General features: G+C 47.0%; 1 protein-coding gene across 1 annotated transcript in view; it reads right to left on the bottom strand.

Moving 5' to 3' along the window:
• The window catches only part of Lig1 (DNA ligase 1), a 33,566-nt gene that overhangs the window by 16,337 nt on the left and 305 nt on the right, over positions 1–16,924 (bottom strand). The window contains exons 2-9 of the mRNA XM_026381860.1: positions 12,379–12,440; positions 11,108–11,197; positions 8,363–8,498; positions 7,777–7,903; positions 5,392–5,487; positions 1,794–1,901; positions 956–1,090; positions 638–713 (exon numbers count right to left, since the gene is read on the bottom strand). Of these exons, the coding sequence (XP_026237645.1) occupies positions 638–713; positions 956–1,090; positions 1,794–1,901; positions 5,392–5,487; positions 7,777–7,903; positions 8,363–8,498; positions 11,108–11,197; positions 12,379–12,395 (785 nt within the window). The 5' untranslated portion in view covers positions 12,396–12,440. The remainder of the gene's footprint in view (positions 1–637; positions 714–955; positions 1,091–1,793; positions 1,902–5,391; positions 5,488–7,776; positions 7,904–8,362; positions 8,499–11,107; positions 11,198–12,378; positions 12,441–16,924) is intronic.

Here is a 16,924-nt window from a genome sequence, read left to right as displayed (position 1 = left end):
ATGGGCCTAGGTGTCTTCTTTTCCAAGAATTAACAATTATAATGACGTTATTGCTTAACCCTTCATTGTCCTAATGAAGGCATTAAGGGGTCCAGGACAGGGAGGGATGGGTCTCTATGGTCTAACTCCATTCACAGGCCACCAAGATTGCAGAGGAAACCTGCCTGCTGCTACAAAGGCACCCTCCAAATACACCAAGTCCAGCGCAACTGGAACAGAGGGGAAAGCAAGAGACAGAGATGGGGGTCAGTGGCCAAGGGATTAGATCTTTTTTTCCTGGGGATACCAGGAAGCCATGTGAGGCAGGGTCAATTACAGGTACCACAAAGATGCTCCCAGGCCCTGTGGGGGTCAAACTGAGGATGGCAAACTGGAGGCTGGAGGTCAGAGAAGAGGCTGGGCAGGGTGGGCCCACTCCACCCTCAACTCTTTTTTGAGCCTGTGAGCTAAGAATGGCTTTGCAAAGGGGGCCACATGTGGCCAGCAAAGCCCAAGACATCTATTACCTAAGGATCCCCAGAGAAAAAAAACAACTGCCAAGCCCTGCAAGAGGAGGAAGCGGAGCCAAGCATGGGCCATGGAATGGAGAAGAGGGAACGTGCCCAGGAGAGGTTGGTGAGACCGAACGCCGACTCACCCCTTGGCCTCGTCCTTTCCCGGAGCACTCGGCTCCTCTTCTTTCACTTCTATTTTGACCGCCGGCTTCCGGGGGGCTAGGAATGAAGGCAGGAACAATAGGTTTTTTCTCCTGATGGCCCCCACCTCCCATCTTTCCTGCACCCAGCATCACTCTGACATTTGGGGTAGTTACTCAGGGTAGCAATCACTCAGAGCAATGGTGATAAGCCAAGAGACGAGTCAGACTTTCTAAACAGACAGGACCCTCAGAGGGACAGACAGACACACCCACCTCCTGCCTGCACAGTCCAGGGACAAGAGGGGAAGAGACACTCACTGAAGAAACTGCTGAGCGTCCTGGGGGCTCTGGGAGGAGGCTTGCTCTGGTCCTCTTCCTGTGGTTCCTGCCGGCTGACTGCCTTGGGTGCCTCAGGTGCCGCAGTGCCTTCTGTCTTTGCTGGAGTCTCTGCTTCTAAGAAAAAGAGGGCAGAAGACTATACCCACTGTATCCACCTGTTTCCACTTCCGTTGCCCTTTGACCCCCAGGTCATTCTGCCTGGTGGGGAAATGTAGCGAATTCTTCCACTTTCCCTTCCACAACCCAGGCTCCGAGCCTCTGGGGCCTGGTGTTACTCCTCAGTGCTGACCACTACAATCAAAGCAGTTAGCCTGAAATCAGAGGCCCAGGATGGCAACAAAAAGAAATCACAACAGTATTGGAAGAAAAGATTCTCCCTTCTCCTGGAGTTGCAGGAAATCCTATTTGGTGTGGCATCTCTAAAACTGTCCCTACAGTGCTGTCTCTAATGTGGGGCTCAGGGACACTGGCTACAAGAGCTATCCCATAGCCTGTGGGGTGAGCCCAACTTCTGGACCCAGCTTATATGGCCCACTGAATAAATCATTGCTCAATGAATCCATTTAATTGGCACCTATGACCCCTAAAAGCTGTAAATACTGGTGATGGCTCTTTCCTCTTTTCCCACAGGTCTGGGGAAAACTAAAGATTAAAAAAAAAAAAAAGCCCAATGATCATAATAATGCATCTGGTTCTCCCAGATCTTGCATATACACAACAAACTGAAGAATCCACACCTTGAGTAAATTAACCAACCCTCAGACTCCAACCCCAAAATCAGAGCAATGGGCCTGGGGGAAGAGGATGAAGAACTCACTAAGGGGCTTTGGAGGGTCAGGGGGTGTGCTGGGGTGCTCGCCTTCAGCTTCTTCCTTTGTCTTTACCACTTCAGCCTCTGTGGGACTTTCTCTTGGGGTGTCTGCTTCTGATGGATGACACATAGAAAAGTCAGATAGCAAAACTCAACTCTGATGCCCCAGGTGCTCCACTCAAGACACACTGTTCCACTGTTCGTTCTTGTACCAATCAAGTGCAGCCGCCCTCCACGTCTGTGGGTTCTGCACCTGTGAATTCAACTAATAAAAATATTTTCAAAAAGTGCATTTATACTAGGGCCTGGGGTTGTAGCTCAGTGATACAGCTCTTGCCTAGAACATGTAAGACATCCTATCCTCGGCACCTCATAAAAATATAAATAAATAAAATGAAGTTGTAAAAAAAGTTTTTAAAAAGTGCATCTATACTGAACATGTACTAACTTATTTTTCTTGTCACGGTTGCCTGAGAATCCAGTGTCAAGTGTTTCCATGGTGTTTACGTTATGCTAGGCATATGAACAATCTTGAGATGATTTACACTGTATGATAAGAAGGGTGCAGGTCAGGCGTAATACTGTGCCATTTTACGTAAGGGACTCGAGCACCCTGGATTTTGTGTCTGCGGGTTTCCTGTAACCAGTACCCAGGACACCAAGGGATGACTGGGTCTGCAAAGTGTGGGGAGTTGTCAGGGCCTGCTCCTGGTCAACCATGAGCTGCAGGGACTTGTGAGGAAATCCAATCTCAATGTTCACCTTTGCAGTTGAAAAACAAATGCAAATATTTTCTCATAAACTATTCCTTGAGAATTACCTCAAAATAGAATTTAAAAGGGTTCAAAATGCATATGATAGCTTGTGATACACAAAAAATAAAATTTTTGAAAACTGACAAAAAAGGCATACCTCTAAGATAACATAAAAACTGTAAACTGGGAAAAATATGCCTTAACAGAAAGGTTACTGACCTCCCATCCCCGGACACCTACAATGGCCAAAACTGCCTAATTTACAATAAAATTTATTACTGACTAGAAAATGCCGATAGAAAATCCAATTTCCACCAAATTCAGATCTCCAAATTATTGGAGAATCTGAGCACAATAAAGAAATGAAACCCTGGCTGTGGCGAAGGCTGCAACTGGTGGAGCCTACTCCAGGTCCCCAGTGGTCAACAAACAGGTCTTCAATGCTGCTTCTATGTGGAGGGAACTCCCTGAGGAGCAGCAGACAGTTCCCATTAACAGAGGAAACCCAGCGACATCTGCTAGATGCTCTAGGAACCACTAGCTTGGCCTCTTTCAGTTTTCAGTATCATTAGTTGGTCCAATGTATCAGGGGTTCTGCATCCTGGATTTAATGAACCAGAGATCAAAAATACTTGAGAAAAATTCTATGTACTTCATAGAAGAAATATATTCGATCAACAAAATATATAAAAAAATATTCAAAGATAACCATGGTGGCATACAGTGGTAATCCCAGCAGCTCCGGAGGCTGAAGTAGGAGGACCATGAGTTCAAAGCTAGCCTCAGCAAAAAGCCAGGCGCTGAGTGAGACCCTGTCTCTAAATAAAATACAAACTAGGGTTGGGGATATGGCTAAGTGGTCAAGCGCCTGTGAGTTCAATTTCGTACAAAAAAAAAAAAAAAAAAAAAACCCTCAACATCTCTAGCAATTAGAGAAATGCAAATAAAAGCTATATTAAGATTTCATCTCACTCCAGAATGGCAATCATCAAGAATACAGGCAACAATAAAAGTTGGTGAGGATGTGAGGAAAAAGGTACACGCATACATTGCTGGTGGGACTGCAAATTGGTACAACCACTATGGAAAGCAGTATGGAGATTCCTCAGAAAACTCAAAATGGAACTACCATTTGACCCAGCTATCCCATTCCTCGGTTTGTACCCAAAGGACTTAAAATCAGCACACTATAGTGATGCAGCCATGTCAATGTTTACAGCAGCTCAATTCACAATAGCTAAACTATGGAACTAAACTAGGTATCCTGCAATAGATGAACGGATAAAGAAAATGTGATATATATATATATATATATATATATATATATATATACAGTGAAATATTACTCAGCCTTAAAGAAGAATGAAATTATGGCATTTGCTGGTAAATGGATGGAGTTGAAGAATATCATGCTAAGAGAAATAAGCCAATCCCAAAAAACCAAAGGCTGATTGTTTTCTCTAATATGTGGATGCTAATTCACAACAAAGGGATCACTATAGAAGAATAGTGTTATCTTAGATTAGGTAAAGGGGAGCGAAGTAAAGGGAGGGGAGGGGACCTGGGGATAGGAAGGACAGTAGAACAAAAGAGACAGTATTACTTTATATATATACATACATATACATACACACTTGTATGTTCAACAACAAAATATATATGAACATAAATTCATGTATGTGTGTATATATATATATATATATATATATATATATATATATATATACACACACACACATACACACACACCCATAAATGCACTCTACTGTCAAGTATAACTACTAAAAACAATTAAAAAATTTAAAAAGTACTGTGTCTGTGCTCAACATGTACAGACATTTTTCTTACTGTCATTTCCTAAAAAGCAGTGTAACAATTATTTATACAGCATTTACATTGTATCTGGTATGTAGGTCCTATGCAAAGGCCACACCATTTTATGTAAGAGGCTTGTACATTTGCAGATTTTGGTACCCAAGGGGGGTCCAGGAACCAACCTTCTCAGATATGAAGGGTCAACTGTGTGAGATCATATTCCTCTCAATGAAAATGCATCTCTGCACATTTGGGTCTTTGCTGTGCTATTATAAAAATCAAACTAGCCAGGTGTGGTGGTGCACACTTACAATCCAAGGAACTCAGGAGTCTTAGGCAAGAGGAACACAAATTCAAGGTCAGCCTCTACAACTTAGTGAGACCTTACCTCAAAATAAAAAGGCTGGGGATGTGGCTCGAGTCTTGAGTTCAATTCCCAGTCACAACAACAACAACAACAAAATCAAATACTGTGCAGAGACCAACATGGGATAGGAAATGAGGACAGTTTTATACTATACTCCAGTCTGAGATGCTGTATAGTAGCCAGGGTACCTCCTATTAGTAATGACTGCAGTTAAAAAGAAAATACAGTGTTTTCTTTCAACGTGTTTATTTTTTAGTAGTTGTTCAGACAACCACTGAATAATGGAACTCCTAAGGGACTGCCCGAGGGGCAATATCTTAAAATTACTGAGAAACTAAGGGCACTGTGAACCAAGAAAGTTTGGGAACCTCTACTTTATGGTAAAATGTTCAAGGAAAAAGAAATATTTTCCATAAAATTAATATTAGAACACTAGACAACAATGGAAACTATGAATGAATTAGTACTGAGTTAACAGGACCAAACAGTATTCCAAATGATTCTTAGAGCAAAGTTCTTGTGCTGTGTGAAATTCCGACTGACATGCTTGGATTCCTGGATACAGGCACCAAATCAGTGACTTCCTGCAGTCCTCCCTGCCCTCCAGACCCCACCATGCTTGTGAGCAGACATACCCACACAGTGCTCTCACCTCCTGGGACCTCACCTTCCTCTGCCTTCCTCCTCTTGGCTTCTCTTCCCATTTCTTCACTCTGCTCTTCCAGGACATCTTGCATTGACCGTTTCGGGAGCTGCTTCCGAGCTGGGAAGGCAGAGGGCTCAGTGTGGCTGAACTTGCTGGCCTGTCTCTACCTTTGAGGGATCACATCCCACTGACAGGGCCCTGGGAAGGGTCTGGACCCCTTCCCTTCTGCACTTGCCCACAGCCACTGCCCTAGTGCAGGCCTCACCCTTCCAGTCCTTGAACAGGTCCCTTGGACTCTCTGTGCTTCCCTCTCTAGCACTTGGAAATGATCCCAACAAGTAAACAGACTCAGATGACATGCTTGGCTTGGTACCTGACTCCAACAGGTACTCTCAGCACCCCACCTGCCATCCCTGTGGTTTTACTCTCTCCATATGTTCCAAATGGCTTTTTGGAACCTCAGAAGTCCAGAAGTGGCAGGGAATCCACAGGCCATGGGTGTGGCCTTGCCCCAGTGACTGATGGGAACTGGTACATGACCACTCAGCTCCCTTGAACCTGGGGGTAACTCTGAAGCCCACATATATGCTGTTCCCGGGTGTCACACAGAATTAAGCTCCAGTTGTCTACCGCAGTAACCAACCTAGTAACACAGGTCCAGTGGCTGCTGACCTTCCCAGTCATCCCTGTGGATGGCCCCTCCCCAAAAAACACCTTGCACTTGAACATCGCCTCAGTGCTATAGAGGCTGCTTCTGTGGGACCCCAAACACATACAACTCGCGGTGAAGCACTCACTCAAAGGCAGCCACAGGTGTCTTCAAGTTCAGGGCCCATCTAGACCACTGCATCAGCTCCTCCCTGGACTCCCGGCCCCCAGGGTCTCCTTCATACAGAAGGACCTTCATCAGCCATGCCAGTGCTGCTCCTCCCTGCTCAGGACCCTGCCAGATCCCACTCTCCATTTTCCCAGGATAGGGTCTCCTGATGTCCACTCACCCTCCCGAGTCTTTCCTCCTGACCTCACTCCTCCGCACCACACACTCTGCTTTCTCTTACGGATAAACCTGTGGTGTTCCAAACCCACCAGGCCTTCCCACGTGCAGATTCCTGTCTGTAACATTCTCCACCTGTCTTTCCTCGGCCAGCCCTATCCCATCCGCTAAGACTCAGCTCAGCTGTCGCCTCCTCTGGGCCGGCTAAATTCTAAGCTCCCAGCATGCCCTTTACTACAGCACTATCCAGGTTCATTGACCATCTGGTCAATGAACACATATGTGACCTTAAACTTCAGAGCAGCCATTAAAAAACAAACAAACAAACAGGTAAAGTTAGTTTCACCACTTATTTTACTAAACTCAATACATCCAAAATACAATCCCAACATGTGCAATAATAGACTATCAACATTCTTTTTTTAAGCTAAGTTTTCAAAACTGGATGCCTTGATTGCACATCACAACTTGGACACAAAACTTAGCAGAAATATTTATCTGATTTTAGATTTCATAAATTTATAGTGGCAACAGTAGATCCACACATCCAAGTTGTTGCTAAAACACTGCAAAGTCTTCACTAACTGATCCTAGAATGGCTGATCATCCCTTATCCAAAATGCTTGGGACTTGAGGCGCCTCAGATTTGAGTTTTCCTCTTTTACTATTTGCATAAACTTTACCAGTTGAACTGATTTGATGCTCAAATGTTTCTGATTTCACAGAATTTGAATTTTGGATTAGGGATACTTGACTGGCTTCCAAACGTTAATCTAATCAAAATGGCTCAACATTACACTTCAGCCCTTTGGTCACCCTGCCCTCACTCCAGTGCACAGCAGGCCACAGGCACAGCAGGCTCAAGCTTCCTGCGTCAGGTGTGCACCTCCCCTTTCCTTCCCCTCCCCTCAGGACAAAGGCGCCCTTCCTCAGGATGGCTGTGCAGACCTCCTCCACCTTCTACGCCAAGCCCTCAATCCTGCGCTCCCAGTGCAGGCACCCGACCCCAGTAGCCCCAAGGACCTGCCAATGCATGCTCTTCCCTCCTCCTTTCCCAGCTGACTCCTCTTTGCCCTTCTGGGCACGTCTTCTAGAAGTCTCCCTGAGCTCTGCAGCTTTCATCACTGCACATGACCAACGTCCACTGAGGGCTCCTGTGGGCAGGGCCGGGTCCCAGCACTTTATACTACTAACCTCTAACCCCTGGACTCTTGTGCCATCACCTTTAGATCAAGTGACTAAGGCTCTGTGAAGGTAAATCACTGCTCAAGGTCACGCAGCCAGTGAACGGTGAGGCCGTGCTTTTACCACAGTGCTGAGATCAGGGCGTGCTAAAAGAAGGATGGCTGCCTGGCACAGAAACCCCAGCAGGGAGATAGCAACTGAAAAGGCAGGGGCCCAGATGTCCTTACCTGTGAGACGCTTTGGGATCCCCGACGGGGAGGTGTCTGCAAGGGAGGTGTTGGAGACGGAGGGGCTATTCCCAGAAGACAGGGCAGGACTGGGAGGAGAGCCTTGGGGGGAGTCTTGCACAGGCTTCTGGGAAGGAAAAAAAAAAAGTTCTAGATGAGGGGAGGCAGGAGGGACCACCTGGTGATCTCAGTTCCTAACATCTGAGAGCAGCTGGGGCTGTGCCTACCCTCCTTCCTGGCCCACAGTCCTGGCCTCAGTCCAGGCACCTGTCCCACCTGGGCCATCTCTCCATTTGGTGCCAGATTCTCCCCACCAAAAACCCATTAACAATGCTATTTAAGCAGTAGAATTTGCCGTTCAGCTTTGCACAGATGGCCCAAACTGAATCCACATCTCCAGCCTCCTTCCCGCTGGCTGGTCACGAGCCAAAGGACTGCATTTGGTGGCCTGCCGTGCTGATGCCCACCGCTCTGTGTTCCAGGGCATAACCAGAGCACCTGCCCTGCTCTAAGGGAACATCCCAGGTCCACAAGCAAATGGGAATTAGGGTTCTGGTGCAAATGGACAGGCTGATGGGGAACCTACCTGGCCACAAGGTGGGGTGAGGGCTTCATCCTCCTCCTCTCCCTCACTGCTCAGGACCCGGGCCACCTTCCTCCCTGGCCTCTTCACTGGTGAGTCACTCTCAGGCAGCACTCCATTCCGCTCCTTCAGTGCCACTCTGGAAAACAGGGCCATGTGGGCCTTAGACAGTGTGGCAGCACTACCCCCAAAGCTCTAGCTGCCTCACTGTACTTCTCCTTTCTGCCTTCCAAGCTCTCAGGGGACACTTTCTAGGTGCCTCCTTGGCACACACTCCCTATCATCCACTCACCCCTCTGTCCCAGGACTCCAGAGGCCCCTTAGTGCCCGCCTGTGATGAGCCAGCCACAAGCTGTGTGTGAGCTGTGAGCATTTTGAGCGCACAAAGCGGACAGGACTGATGCTGCTGCTCTGCCTGGGCTGTGCACGTAGGTGTTGCTCACTCTGCCTTTGATCATCACACAGCATGAGAGATGGGTGTGGCCGTCCAAGATGCCAGTCAACCTGCTGACAGCAAGACCTCACAAAGCTAGACTCAACCCCCTGAAACCTGACCTTTTGCCTCATTTGAATGGCTTCTCCCCAATAAAACCTGGGTTTGAGGCATGCTCTTTCTTGCTTGCTTGCCTCCCCCTGTGGGAGCTGCAGCTGAGGACTGGTCAATGAACCCAAAGAAAAGGTACTTTCAGTGTCTGTGTCCCCAAATTCACTTGGAGTGACCCTGACCAGTTTAGTCATATGTCATGACACCTGCCCTGTGACGGGCCATACTGAGAGGCAAGGGCAGGGCTGGCTTTCAACATCCCCTGGAAGATGGTCTCTCTTATTCAACACAAGCCACTGAGTTTCTGCAAGGCTCATGGCCACCCAACCAAGGACTCTCCCCAGCTACCCCTGCAGCTAGGTATGGGAAAGTGACAAGTTCTGACCATCAGAATACAGGTGGCACAGCAGAGGCAAACAACTTGCTCCTTACTGCCAGCTCCCTACTCTGCTACACCCCGGAACTGACCTGCCCACTCACTGACAATGCAGATGAGGGTAGCGGCCTGAGCCCTCAGGACAGCCTGGGATACTGGGCCACCCACCTGCTCTACACTGCCCACAGCTCAGGGTCTCCTACAAGAGAAGGGTAACATGTACTTTAAGTAACTCATAGTGACTCTGGTTAGTGTTAAAGCAGCCCAACCTCCCTGACATGCTCCAAATCTGTGAAGGTGACAGACACGGTCCACCACAATGCAGGGGCCATGTATGCTGACAGAGGTCATGCAGGCACTAAGAACATGGCCTTTGCCTCCAAGCTTCTGCACACAGAGCTCACAGACTGAACAGAGAGCCCAGCATTTATACCGCCAAGTCCCTGCTTACCATTGTGGACACTCACTTTATGGAACACTGTGTCAAAGAATGCTATAGATTCATATGCAATGCCAAGAGACCTCTCTATGGCTTTTTTAATGAGGGAAAAAATAAAATCAGCTGTGAGCCCATGAGAGGGATGGTCATCCATCTTGTTCACCACTGAACTCACAGGGTCTAGAACACACTAGATACTCAATAGTTATTTTCTGAAAGGTGAATGTGGAAATGTAAAGAAAAATTAGTGTTTGCCAATAATATGCAAGCAGTATGCATACACAATAGCCCTACTTTGATATTTTAAAACCTACTAAAGGCATTTGTATTGCCGCCAATCTATTACAACAGGCATCGTGCCAGCTATTCAAGTGAGCAGACAGTTCCTGTTAGTACAGGGGATGCTTATTCACCCAAGGAGTATTTACTTAATGCCTACTACATGCCAATAACTGTGTCAGATGTATTACCTCAAACTGGGAAGTGAACACTGGAAGATGTTTAAATTTTTGCTTTTTCTACTTCTCTGAGTTGATGTTTTTATAATTGCCATGTATAACTCCACATGTGGCTATCTCCTCCCTGTACAGACTCCTCCCTGTAGCACAGACTTGTTACAACCAATTGGAAACAACCAAAACACCCAGCAGTAGGGGCATGCTTAACAGTCTATAGACCATCAACAAAATGGGGCACAAGTAGAGGGTGAAAGAATTAAGGTGCACCTGTGCTCCTGAGCAGAAAAAACCTCTGTCACGATGCTAACTAAAGGCGCAAGTATAATTTGGTTTTTCAAATTAAATAAACCAAGTGTGACTATAACTACAGCAATGTGTACATTGAAGGGCCAGATCTGAAAATCCAAGATGTTGGAAAAAATTCATTACTTGATACTGGCCACTTATTGAGTACCTTTTATGAATGAAGCATCGTTCTACAAAATGCACATCTGTTCACTCACGGAATCCAACAGCCTGGTGTAGATTAGATATTCTTTCACAGTGAAGAAATTGGGGCACAGGAAGTAAACCTACCCAGGGTCCCAAATGAGGGACAGGAACTAAATCTGGCTCAAGTACATGCTCTACCAAGCTGACTGGCCCAAGGGTGGTCGGGTGACCCAGGCAAGGACTTCCCTAAGACCATGACCTTGTAGAAAAGCCTAGTCTAGAATGAAGCCAAGACATGTAGAAACAGAGCCCTAAAGACAACTCTGAGGGCCTGGATCCAGCTGTGCATGAAATTGGACCTGCCTTATGACTTCCAGCTACATGAGTAAAAAATTTTCCTTTTGGAGTCGGAGATATTTTGAATGAGATTTATAACACTTGCAACCCAGAGAACCATGATCACTGAGGGAAGAGCCCACATCCTGGTCCCTATACATACTTTGGAGGGGGCTCCGTCTCTCTGCTGCTGTTGGTTGTCTCTTTCTCAGGTTTCTTTGCTTTACCCTCTTTTGTGGGGTAGAAAAATGACCTAGAAGAACACAAAGGGGGAAAATGGGAAATGATAACAGCACCAATACCCCTCCTATCTGTGCTGTGCCCTACAACTTCTGATACCCTTTCCAACCCAGCACAGATTTTTTTTTTAACCTAAAAAGGAAAGGGAGAAAAAGAAAAGGAAGGAAGGAAGAAAGAAAAGGAAGCAAAGCAAGAGAACATAAAGCAATTGAAGGTGTTGTCAGCCCAGGACCGACTATCCCCAAATTCCTCATCACATGGAAAAAATGCAACCTGGAATCCATGTGAGCCACTGACTCCCAGATTCTCCAGCAGCTGTCCAGGTCTGGGTCTGTCTAGCATCCATTTCCTGCTTCTGGTAACAGCCCCTCCATTTTCCTCTTGGGATGTCTCTTCCCCCAGAATTCTCTCAGCTCACATGATAAAAGTAGGGCTGACCTTTCACCTACAGCCACACACTGACACATACCCCAGGCTTGGCCAATCATGCATCGCATGCCTGTGACCACAGTGGATGCTCAGGATGTAGCCCCTGAAACTTGACTATATATTGTTGGAACAGCTGGGAGAGAGAAATTCTCTTTCCTCTGGGATTGTTAATACAGGACAAGCCTGCCTGAGTAACAATATCATCAAAGATTGCAGAGCTGAACAAGAGACAGGGTCCGAGTGACAAAGCTTTGGCAAATGGATCCCATTAAGCCTAAGGCCATTTACTTGAGGTTTCACTTAGTTAAGTCATACAGTCCCCTTTCTTTCCCAAAACCCACCTGCATTAATTACTATAAGGTTTCTCAGCCTAGCACTACTGCCATTTGAGGCCAGTCCATGTTTCACCACGGGGTTCTCCTATGGGGCTCTTTCCTATGCAGCACAGGATGCTTGGTGCATACTGACTCCAGCCCATGAGGTGCCCGTGCAGACCGCCCACCCCAAGCTGTGATAACCAGACGTTCCCTGGGGGCAACAGCACTGCTGCCTGAGGACCCTTGGGTTAGGGATTCTGCCCTGCAATCAAAAGGAGTTTTGGTTAATACATTCCTATCTCAAATACTCCCTTCCCCATTCTCCCTCCTAGCCAACTCTTGGGAATTACGACATGAAATCTACTTTTGGAGTTTTCTAAGAAAAGGCCACATCTGGAACAAAAAGCTAGGGGTTTGGGGAACATAAGGGGGATGGCAGGGTCCTTACCTGATACTTCGCTGCATGATGGTCTTTAAATCTCACTTCCTCTTTTTTCTCGTCAGCTGTTCCTGAAACAGAAATCCGAAGACTTATTGAAGATACTGGTTGTGCAGAAGCCAAAACACAAAAAAACCCTTCCTCAGGGGAAAAAAAAAAAAAAAAAAGAACAAAACCACTTTCAGAAACAGGAGTCTCCTATTCAAGAAGAAACTCCCATTTTTATGAACCAAAACGGATTTGCTAATAAGATTTATTGGTGAAGAATAAATGTACATCAGAGAAAAAGGGAAGATTCCTCCTTTACCAAATGGAGCCTGTTTCTCAACTAATTCACTGAAGACCTGAGGAGTTTTTTCCTTTCTTTGAAAGTTTTAAGGTTAGAGAAAAATTGGTTTTAGGTGTTATTGACTGTGAAATATAGTTCATAAAATTGTATCTACTGGTCTACAAAACCCAGCTGTTTAGCAATTTTTAAGACATGTTAATAGAAATGAAGGGCAAGACACCACAGACAGTAAGAAAAGCAGAATGTATAATATGAATTGTAATGCATTCTGCTGACGTATATAATAAATTAGAATTAAAAAATAATAAAAAAGGGGCGCTGGGGATGTGGCTCAGCGGTAGCGCGCTCGCCTGGCATGCGTGCGGCCCGGGTTCGATCCTCAGCACCATATACCAATAAAGATGTTGTGTCTGCCGAGAACTAAAAAAAGTATAAATATAAAAAAAAATAATAATAATAATAATAATAAAAAAGGAAGAATATGTAACATGATATAAACAAAGGAAGAGTGTGTCTTTGATTCTACATGCACAGAACGTGTCTGCTGGGAGAAAGCAATGGGCAATGCTACGCTCTTGGGGGCCAATCTTGGGGGGAAGTCACTGAGGGAGACTGTTTACTGTGTACCCTTTTGTGTGCAAGGCCACCCGAATACATTACAAAATGTCATTTTAAAACTTAAGTATTTCTAAATATAAATCTATTGTTTAATGAAACCGTAAGTCATTAGGGTTTCTATAGAGCAACCCTAAAGAAAGGTTCTTAATCTGGTGTCCACAGAATATTCCCATTACACAGGAGTCCAAGAATACAATTCAAGAGGTCTATGAAATGTGATGAAAAATAAATCATAACTTTATTTTTACCAACTTGCAAGTGGAACTGAGCCTTATCAATACTGGCAATAAAGCAAGAAGTAGCAGCAGGATCTCTGAGTGGACAGCTGGAATTACTCTAGCACCCTGGATAACGCTCTGTCGGCACAGTGACACTTGCCTCATGTCTGCCCGTTTCCCACAGCCTCACCCAGTACAGTCCTGGCTCCAGGAACTCAGACTCAAATTTTGGAATCAGAAAACATATTAATTTCTAAACAGGGCTCCTTAAGGCGATTTGGGAAGCAAGAAGTGAGCCAAACTCCCCCTAGAACTGTTCACAAAGAAAGGAGATTAGGAATCAGCCACCAAAACCCTGAGGAAAGAGAAAGGCACACTGATGACTCTGATCCCTGCTGAGTGCCTCCCTGCAGGAACTTTGCATTATCTTATTCAATCTCCACAGCAACCCTAATATCAATGAGGAAACTGAGGTACAGAGAGGTACACGGACTCAACCCAGACCAAGTACTTTCCACCCAGACCTGCCTTCTCCATGGCTCACCTCTCAACCACAGGCTGAGGTGCAAAGGAGGAAGGAAGAGCTTGCCACTGACCTGGAGGCTAACTCAACATCTGACAAACTGGTTACATTCCCAACCAATACTCAAGTCAGCTCTTTAAAGAGGTATGATCAGCTCCACTTTCCACATGAAGGTACTGAGGACAGAGAGACATAACTGGTGCTTCAGCAGGACCTGGAACCCAGGTGTGGCTGGCTAAGAGCCCAAGCTCCTTCTTCTTTACCCTGGGGATTTTAAAAGTTGGCCTCATATTGCTGGGCTGGTGGGTGACAAGCTGGCCAACTTCACTAGAGAGTTTCCTGTCCTCACCATCAGAATGGCAACGCCAAGAGAGACATGCACATGTGGGCCAAGTCTTGTGAGCAGAGTTCCTCTCTTCAGCACTACCTGTAATGAGAAAAGACTAGAAACTGGTGGGATATTTCATAATAAATGGGGTCCCCACCAAGGGGTGGAAGGTAGGGAGGGAGGGTGAAATGCTAGGAAGCAATACTGACCAAATTATATTGTTATATTGGGTGCATATAAAAACATGTAATAACAAATCCCATCAATTTGTACACCTATTTGAACACAATAAAAAATGTAGAAAAAGAAAAAGAAACAGGGGTCCCTGAACACTAATCTAAAAACTAATGAATCCCAGACCCGAATAACTTTTCTACTTTTGGTCTCCCTCACTTCATCCAGGCTCTTCCCTCTGCAAAAAGTAGGGAAGAAAAAGAATTCACAGTCCAAGGAAGGACAGACACATGCAGGGGGAGAAATGAAGAAATGAACAAATAAGCCAATCAATAAACTCAACCAAAACCTCTTAATTCCCAGCTAAGGACTCAGTGCCTGACATTAAACACCACTTATTCACTGATGTTGACCTTATCTGTCTCAATTCCTGCTAACCAATGCTTTCTGTCACACCCCATTCTCCAGCACCACATCTTCCAGCCAAATTCCTATAGGAACTCAGCTCCTGCCTGCACACCTGGTAGATATACTCCCTCTTCACAGGGGCCCTGCCCCATCCTGGTGCTCCTGCCGCCTCCCCCCCCTCACTTTGTCACTTAGCTGGCAACAAACACCACAAAGCAGATTCAACCCACTGTCCACATACTCTGTTCCTGCACCTACAGGATCCCACAGCATCCCTTGGAACTTCCGGACATTTCTCTAGCCCATCAACTCTCCTGCTCACCCACACACCTGCTTTCCCACTTGGCAACTCCCCCTCTACCCTCATTCAGCTGAGAAAATGGAAGCAGCCAGGAGAAAGGCAAGCTTCCACACCACAAGCCACCTACACAACTACAACCGAGTTGGCTCTGGCTGCCTGCCACCAGCAGTTATTGGGGGAAAGTTTATAGCAGCTCTGTCCAAGATCAATCATCAAATTCTGGCAACAAGTTGAGTGTCCTTTGGGTAAAAGATGACTGGTATATATGTTAGAAAAGGCTCTTTCCTGCCTGCAGAGCAGTATTCCACAGTCGGTGTACTGAAGTTCCTTTATAGCACTGAGCCATAAAAAGCAACGAACTCTGGTTACACCTCAGGGATAAGACAAAGCAGTGGTTGCTGGGGGAAGGATGCACTGCAAAGGGGGTGCAAGGCAATTTTTAGGGGTAAAAGAACTGAAAGTTGATCATGGTAGTTACATGACTCCACTCCTACTTCAAAATACACAGCAAAATATTCACAGCAATGAGTACACTTTACTGTATGTAATACTTTTAAAGACATTTTTTAAAACCCTGGAGTTCCTGCTAAGTAATGCTTTCTATCACACCCCAAATTCGTGTACTAACGAGTCTCATTGGCTGTACTTCCAAAGGACAAACCCAATCAACCATGGCTGGCCACTCCACTAAGACCCAGGTTAGGCCAGCAGGGTCCTCTCTCCTCCCATCGCACTTAGCATAAGCTCCCAAGTTCATTCAGCCAGTCAGCAGGTAACCGGATCCCCTCCCTACCTCCGGCTTGGGGGCTCCCAAGCCTCAGCTCCTCGGGTCCTTTGCTGCAACCAAGCTGGCTGCGCACGGCTCCTCAGAATCACCCACAGCTCCTATCCCAAGACTAGACTGTCTGCAGAATCACGTCCTAGCTTCAGGAAGCTCTGTCCTTATAAGCCACCCCCTCCCGGTGGCCTTCAGTGACTGCCCGGCCCAGGAATAGCCACCCCCCCACACACACAGTGACATTCCCGCACTTTAATCACAGTGGGACGCTGCAGCCCCAGGGCTCATGGGGAATAAGACAAGGAAATCAAGGAGCCCTTTCTTACATTTGACCTTCCCAAACTTCCCTCAAGCCCTCCTGCTTCTCAGGTAAGCAGAAATTGGGGTGGAAGGCAAGGAGTGGCCCTAATCCCATTTTCCAGTTCCCGCTTCGCTAACTGACGCCCTCTCGCCCAGGAGCTTTGCTTTTTCAGATGCCAGGCCCGCTCTCCAAATGTCCCTCTTCCTTTGCCAACTCCTTGCCGTGGCCCCTCCGCGAGTCCCGGTTCCCTCCCCAGGCTCTCCGCCAGGGCAACGGCGAGCCCCGACTCCCGGGCTCCGGGGCCCCGCCTCTGCGGCCCACCTGTTCCAGGCCCGCTTCCTACTCCGCCCGGGCCCAGGTACACACAGGCCAGCCCTCGAACCCCTTCAGCGGGCCCGAGGCCTCCACCCGGACCTCACCCTTATTCTCCCGCCTCCCCATCCCCGCCCCGCGCGTCCCGCGAACGCCGCGCGCCGAGCCAGCCGCCGGGCCTATCCCCGACCCGCAGCCCAGGGCCTCCAGGCGGCCCCGCCTCCCCGGCTCTTCCCACTGACCACGCCCGCGCGAGCCCTTCCCCGTCCCCGCCCCTAGGCAGACTCAGGGGCGCCCAGCTGGCC

Source organism: Urocitellus parryii, chromosome 15, assembly GCF_045843805.1.
Source record: "Urocitellus parryii isolate mUroPar1 chromosome 15, mUroPar1.hap1, whole genome shotgun sequence".
Taxonomy (NCBI): domain Eukaryota; kingdom Metazoa; phylum Chordata; class Mammalia; order Rodentia; family Sciuridae; genus Urocitellus; species Urocitellus parryii.
Note: the sequence above shows the minus strand (reverse complement) of the source record. Positions and strands in the feature narration are given on the sequence as shown.